The following is a 6,437-nucleotide window of genomic DNA, read 5'->3' on the forward strand; positions in this document are numbered from 1 at the left end:
GGGGAAAAGGAGGACGCATTTGTCGGCTGCATTTGGAGGAGTCTACAAATTTGGACAGCCTTCGGCGCGTCGCTGTGACGTAATCGGTCTACAAATGCAGCCTCAGGAGGATCAGCCCATGAATTTGGACATGTCCAGAGTATAATCGCAGCCTTTGCGGTTAGAAAATTGCACTTGATCATGTCGCGATATTATCGCAAATGCGATATATCGTTCAGCCCTATCCAGATTCCAGAAGATGGCTAATGACAAAAAACATTAGCTTAAAGGGCAGGTGGGGTTAAAGTGGGAGGAGCTAAATCCTCTGTCAGACGGAATCAACTCGGGGGGCAACTGACCCTCAAGATGGAGCGTAAATCCTGCTGCAGTTCTTAATGATGTAACAAATGATTAATGTCAGTAATGTTTGTACAAGAATAAAAACACAGAGATGGAGAGGAGTACTCGTTAAATTTATCAGAGCTGTGTTCAGTGATTTGCGAACTCACCAGTTTGGACTCGATGAGGTCACAGACCACCTTGTTGTTAAAATATTCGATGGGAGTCCATTTGATTCCCTCCTGTACGTATTCCTCCTGCAGACATAACGGCAACATCCGGCTTCACATTTAGTCTGTTTATTTAAAGGAGGTCCCTGACGTTTGTCCGACAATGTTATCAGTCAAAGTCAGCAGCGCTCCACCCGCACACAGAGCAGGCGGAGCACTGCTTTCCCCTCCTGAGGTTTTTGTATACTTTATTAATCCCCTGTAGGGAAATGACTCTGCATTCACTCAGTGAAGCAGTGTTGCCTGATGTCAGAGTCGCCTGACGGTTTGCCAGAATCTCTTTGAGGCAGTCTGAAAGGCTTTTTCCATGGCCTCTCTGAACTCCTCCCACACCAGAGTTCTTGTTTCAGCCACTGCCCGAGCCACATTTGGCTTGGCCTGTTAGTACCGATCAGCTGCTTCCGAAGTCCGACAGGCTAACCACGCCCAATACGACTCCCTCTTCAGCCTGGTGGTTCCCCTCACCTCTGGTGTCTGTTTTTACCCGAGTGTCCACAACATATGGTCCAGGTCTGGTGATACGATTACAAAATCGATCATCAACCTGCGGCCTAGGACGTCCTGGTGCCACGTGCACTTATGGACACACTGTGGTTTGCACAGAAGTCCAATAACAAAACACAGCGCTGGTTCAGATCTGGGACACCGTTCCTCCCAGTCACACGCCTCCAGGTCTCGCTGTAATATAGAGTCCCCAGGTGGAGCAGCTTCAAACACCCCACCCAGGGACTCCAAGAAGACCAGGTACTCCGAACCGTCATTCAGCACAGACGACAGTCAGGACCCGTTCCCCACCAGGAAGGTGCAGGGAACAAACCCCTTCGTTCACTGGGAGAAACCCCAACATACAGGCACCAAGCCGAGAGGGTACTAGGATACCCACCCCAGCCCACAGGAGTATGTGGTGTCTGGCTCACTTCTACGGGCCATTTGACCCTTACACAACCTTTGCAGGAGCAAAGAGAGCTGCCCTTTGTCACCGATTCTGTTCGTAGCCAAGTGGTGGAAGGCTTTCACATCGGTGCTCTCAGAATCTCATCGGCAGAAGTTAGCGGGAGATCGACAGACGGATTGGTGCGCCGGCTGCAGTGATGCGGACGCCGCACCGGTCCGTCGTGGTGAAGAAAGAGCTGAGTGTAAAAATGAAGCTCTCAATTTACCGGACGATCTACGTCCCTACCCTCACCTATGGTCACGAGCTGTGGGTAGCGACCGAAAGAACGAGATCGCGGATACAAGCTGTGGAAATGGGCTTCCTCCGAGGGGTGGCTGGTCTCTCCCTTAGAGATAGGGTGAGGAGTTTGGCCATCTGGGAGGGGCTCAGAGTAGAGCCGCTGCTCCTTCACATCGAAAGGAGCCAGCTGAGGTGGTGACAAGGATGCATCCTGGGGGCCACCTGGGTGAGGTTTTCCAGGTATGTCCCACCAGGAGGAGGACTCAGGAAACACTGGAGGGGTTATATCTCTCGGTTGGCGTAGGAACGCTTTGATGTTCCCTTCGACAAGCTGGAGGAGGTGGCTGGGGAGAGTGATTTCTGGGCTTGTCTGCTTAAGTTCCCGCCCCTTGACCCGGCCCCGGACAAGTGGAAGAAGATGGACGGATTTATTTTAGTCAGTGCTGGTCACTCGGGAGGAAGCTGGAGAATTATTATTTGGATTCCTCGCACAAAAGTAACAAAGACAAAGTTCATCATCTCATAAAATAGTTGGATCAAGATTTGTCCAATAAACACCTGTAATGTCATGTGATATTAACTCTTTTCCACTGATATTTTATGTAGTTTCAAAGTCAGGCTGAATCAGTCAAACTTAGTAACAACCACAAAATTAATCTAATCCCAGAATAATTGTATGTCACCTGTGCACCAAGCGTTCAACACAGTTTATTAAAAAAAGAACAACGTCACCTGTTCAGCCTTCAGCGTGAGCTCAATAAAAATCTGCTGCAGCTTCTCGTTCACAAAGTTGATGCAAAACTGCTCAAAACCATTTTGCTAAAAAACAAAAAAGTAAAAGTTAATCAAGAATCAGAGTCGTTGATCATCAAATCAGCAGGAACAATCTAACGGGACCAGTTTGTTAAAGTGTGTTTATTATTGTTTTGTAAGGTGTGGCTTAAGACAGGAAGTGTGTTTGTACCTGGAAGATCTCGAAGCCGTAGATGTCGAGGACTCCGATGTTGAGCTCCTCCTGCTCCTTCTGCATGGCTTTATTAATACACTGACACAGAAACAGGAAGGTGAATGAGCAGCAGTTAAAGAACGCAGAACAAAGTGTGAAGGCTGTGTGCAGGCACTGACATCGACGAGGAAGTCGAAGAGTCGGGTGTACAGCGCTTTGGACAGGGCATCTCGGGAGAAACAGGCCTGCTCGGTGTTCAGGGTCACCGAGATGGACTCGGTCTTCCCACCCCACTTACTGTCCATAATCCTGCTGGTCAGCTTACTGCAGAGACCGTCCTGAGAGATCCCCAGCAGGTAGGCCGGAAAGGCCAGGACTGATGAGGAGACAAGATTTTATTGGTTTAAGTGGTAATAAAAAACAAACAAAACAAACAATAGTGTCATGCTGTAGTGTCAGGGGCCTTCTCACAGTTCTGGCTCTCCACCACCGCGTAGTTGTTCTCCTCTCTGAAGCTGATGTTTCCCAGATGAAGAATTCCTGCGACGAGCTGAAGAACTGAATCCTGATCTTCCAGAGACAGACCGACCACTGACATGGCCTCCTGAGAGACACACAGGTACACACACTTTAACACACATACGCACGCACACGCACACGCACACGCACACGCACACGCACACACACGCATACAGACCATCGTATCCGAGAACTCCTTCTTGTCGTTAACGTCCTCCACCGTGTAGGTTCCCGTTTGGTTGAGGTAGTTGTAGTAGTCAGGGGTCGTGACCCCGAGGTTCTCCCTCTGCTCTGTGGTAGCCCCTCCCAGCAGCTGAAGTCAGAGGCCAGCATTAGCTTCCGTTAACAGTTATAGTACACGTTGCAGCACATATTGCAGTACCTGGTAGTAGATATGGAAGTTTCTCTCTCCTTGATTCTGGGAGACGACTCGACTTTTCTCCAGCAGGAAGTTGGAGATTTTGCCTCCATCAGGAGCTCCTCCTCGGCTGAACTGGATCTCGAAGTATTTGCCCTGTCGGGATAAGGGCCGCGTGTCTGTGGGCGTCTATGAATCTGCGCGGCGGCAGCCAAAGTATCTGTGTGCTATCATACTCACAAATCTGCTAGAGTTGTTGTTGCGGACGGTTTTAGCGTTTCCGAAGGCCTCGAGCAGAGGGTTGGACTGCAGGATGATGTCTTTGACGTGCTGCAGGTGATAACACAGGGTGGCATCGCTAACATCATCTGTAACCATGGTGACTATCAGCTGACACAAACAATCAGCCGTTTTCTGATATAACTAAGGAAGACCCGACGTGGCAAAAGGTGAAGAAATAAATTTAAAATGAAATCTTAACATATGTCCGATTTATTAAATTAAAATTAACACTTTGAATAAACGTTTACTAATGATTAGAATTGTTATTATAAAATGACCTCTGTCTCCCTTCCACAGAATGTCTTTATCCTGTCTTCCTTCTCTCACCCCAACCAATCACAGCAGATGGCCCCGCCCCTCCTTGAGCCTGGTTCTGCCGGAGGTTTCTTCCTGTTAAAAGGGAGTTTTTCCTTCCCACTGTCGCCAAAGTGCTGCTCATAGGGGGTCATGTGATTGCTGGGCTTTTCTCTGTATGTATTATTGTAGGGTCGACCTTACAATATAAAGCACCTTGATGCAGCTGTTGTTGTGATTTAGTGCTGTATAAATAAAACTGAATTGAGCGTCACATAAACAATGTTTCAAACCAGCACAGCAGCAGCGATGAGTGTCGAGATAAACTACAAAGTGCAAAAACGATTTATACCACAAGGTGGAGCAGTGAGGCAGTGTTACCTTTATGTCAACCAATCAATGGCCTCCGATTCTGACCTGAACTTTGTCGCCTCCTCCGGACACTTTGGACACGTAGCTCATGATGTATTTGGCAGCAACAGTTTTTCCGGCGCCGCTCTCGCCGCTGACACGCAAAGACAGACATCACGTTACACATTTGTGAAAAGAGTCTGTTTGAAGGGAGCTTTAAGCCCCGCCTACCTGATGATGACACACTGGTTCTCGCTGTCTATCATCATGTTTCTGTACATGTTGTCAGCCAGTGCGTAGATGTGGGGGGGGTTCTCGTACTGAGCCTGTCGGGGGCGGGGCATTCAATGAGCTATTTGTCTGTTTTTCGTTTGTATTTGTCTGTCGATTGGCCGCTCAGTCTTACCGCGCCCTGGTAAAGCTCCACTTCCCTCTCGGTGAAATACGGCAGCTGTTTGAACGGATTCACAGAGATCAGCACTGGACCGATGTAAGTCTGAAAGAAGAGGGTCAAGGAACACCACCAGAACCAGGACCTGGACCCAGCAGGACACATGTCCATCAGAGACAGACCATCCCAGTGCCGGATTTTCAGCACCAGCGGAACTAAGCATCTGGTCCCAAAGCTGGAACTGATGATGTCACTACCTGTGGGAGGGGCTACCACAGAAACTCACTGGTGATTGGCTGATCCAGCTCACAGATCAGCCAACCGCTGTTTGTGTGCCATGACTTTCTTCTCATAATTTCCAACGGATACCTGATCCTTCTTTAGTTGGAGGTCTCTTCCTGTTTAAAGGGAGTTTTTTCTCCCCACACTTGCCTCGGGCTGCTCAGATGGAGCCATGTGGTCATTGCGGTCTTCTCTCCTGTAGTCTTTGTTATTGAAATATTAAAAAAACCTGATTAAAATTTGGCCGCCCTCCCCTTCAGGAGCATCTGTGTGCGCAGCTCAGGACGTTTCTTCATCTCCTCCCGCCTCATCCGTGAGCCTAAACTCGGACGGCCTCTGGGCGACGAACCCGGTGAATCAGGAACGTGGCGAGCGAGTTTCTGAACTGCCACAAGAGGGCAGCAGAGCTCAGGCATCTGCTTTGCGCATCCTCAGCGAACAGGGGGCGGTGGGACTCACGCCGCACAACCCTGTGAATAAGAAGAGGAAGACAAAACGAGCATGCTCCAGGTGCCTCCTCACCTGACAGGTGTGTCTCACAGGTGAGACGCTCCCACAGAGCACGACAGGTTAAACACTGTGACAATAACTAAACAGCTGTGAGTTAACTGAAGGTGAGGTCATCGACCAATTAACCAATCAAATCGAGGGTGTGCGCTGAGGATACAAAGATGTAGTCGTCCATATATCTCTTCTTCAGGTTGTCTGTGATGGCGTCCTCGTTGATTTTGGACAGCAGCACCATGTCATCAACGCCGCTCACCTTCACATTCTGAGCCTGCCAGTGGTAACGCTCCTTACTCCCCTGGGGGTGGGGCAAAACAGACAGATTGAAATCAGTAAATCTTTGCGTGTAGCTGATTGGTTTACCTCGTTATTCGCCATGTTATTCACTCGGTTCGCCTGTGAGGCCACGCCCCCTGTGGGACCTTTAAGGTGACACGGAGCTGCGTTTAATGGCGCCGTCTGGACACGCCTGAATGTGCACTCATGTTCAGTCAACAGGGGCTGTTTATCTGGGTCCAGGTGTTTAGTTTGTGTCTCAGCTGTTTGAGTCTGTGCCAGAGACTCCACCCCACACTTCAGTCAGCCTGACCTTTGACCTGTGGATTCATATCTGCAGATCTTTCACACGCCTGTCTCTCTCACCGAAATTCCCAACATTCCTCAGTCCTGCAGGATCTTGCTGTGCTGAGGAGTGGCGAGCAGCGACGCCTCGACATGCCGGGCTGCAGGACGCTACATGCAGCAGGGTGTGTGTGTGTGTGTGTGTGTGTGACCGAGTGTGTGTG

The 6,437-nt window shown here is 49.5% G+C and overlaps 1 protein-coding gene across 1 annotated transcript in view; it reads right to left on the reverse strand.

Annotated features, from left to right (window-relative positions):
- Positions 1 to 6,437, reverse strand: part of myo1eb (myosin IEb) — a 17,994-nt gene that overhangs the window by 7,739 nt on the left and 3,818 nt on the right. The window contains exons 2-13 of the mRNA XM_005744094.2: positions 5,813 to 5,950; positions 4,879 to 4,968; positions 4,704 to 4,798; positions 4,539 to 4,626; positions 3,786 to 3,875; positions 3,570 to 3,701; positions 3,366 to 3,500; positions 3,140 to 3,272; positions 2,848 to 3,044; positions 2,687 to 2,767; positions 2,455 to 2,541; positions 489 to 575 (exon numbers count right to left, since the gene is read on the reverse strand). Of these exons, the coding sequence (XP_005744151.1) occupies positions 489 to 575; positions 2,455 to 2,541; positions 2,687 to 2,767; positions 2,848 to 3,044; positions 3,140 to 3,272; positions 3,366 to 3,500; positions 3,570 to 3,701; positions 3,786 to 3,875; positions 4,539 to 4,626; positions 4,704 to 4,798; positions 4,879 to 4,968; positions 5,813 to 5,950 (1,353 nt within the window). The remainder of the gene's footprint in view (positions 1 to 488; positions 576 to 2,454; positions 2,542 to 2,686; positions 2,768 to 2,847; positions 3,045 to 3,139; positions 3,273 to 3,365; positions 3,501 to 3,569; positions 3,702 to 3,785; positions 3,876 to 4,538; positions 4,627 to 4,703; positions 4,799 to 4,878; positions 4,969 to 5,812; positions 5,951 to 6,437) is intronic.

Source organism: Pundamilia nyererei, unplaced genomic scaffold (assembly GCF_000239375.1).
Source record: "Pundamilia nyererei isolate P.nyererei 1_Seehausen unplaced genomic scaffold, PunNye1.0 scaffold00139, whole genome shotgun sequence".
Taxonomy (NCBI): Eukaryota; Metazoa; Chordata; class Actinopteri; order Cichliformes; family Cichlidae; genus Pundamilia; species Pundamilia nyererei.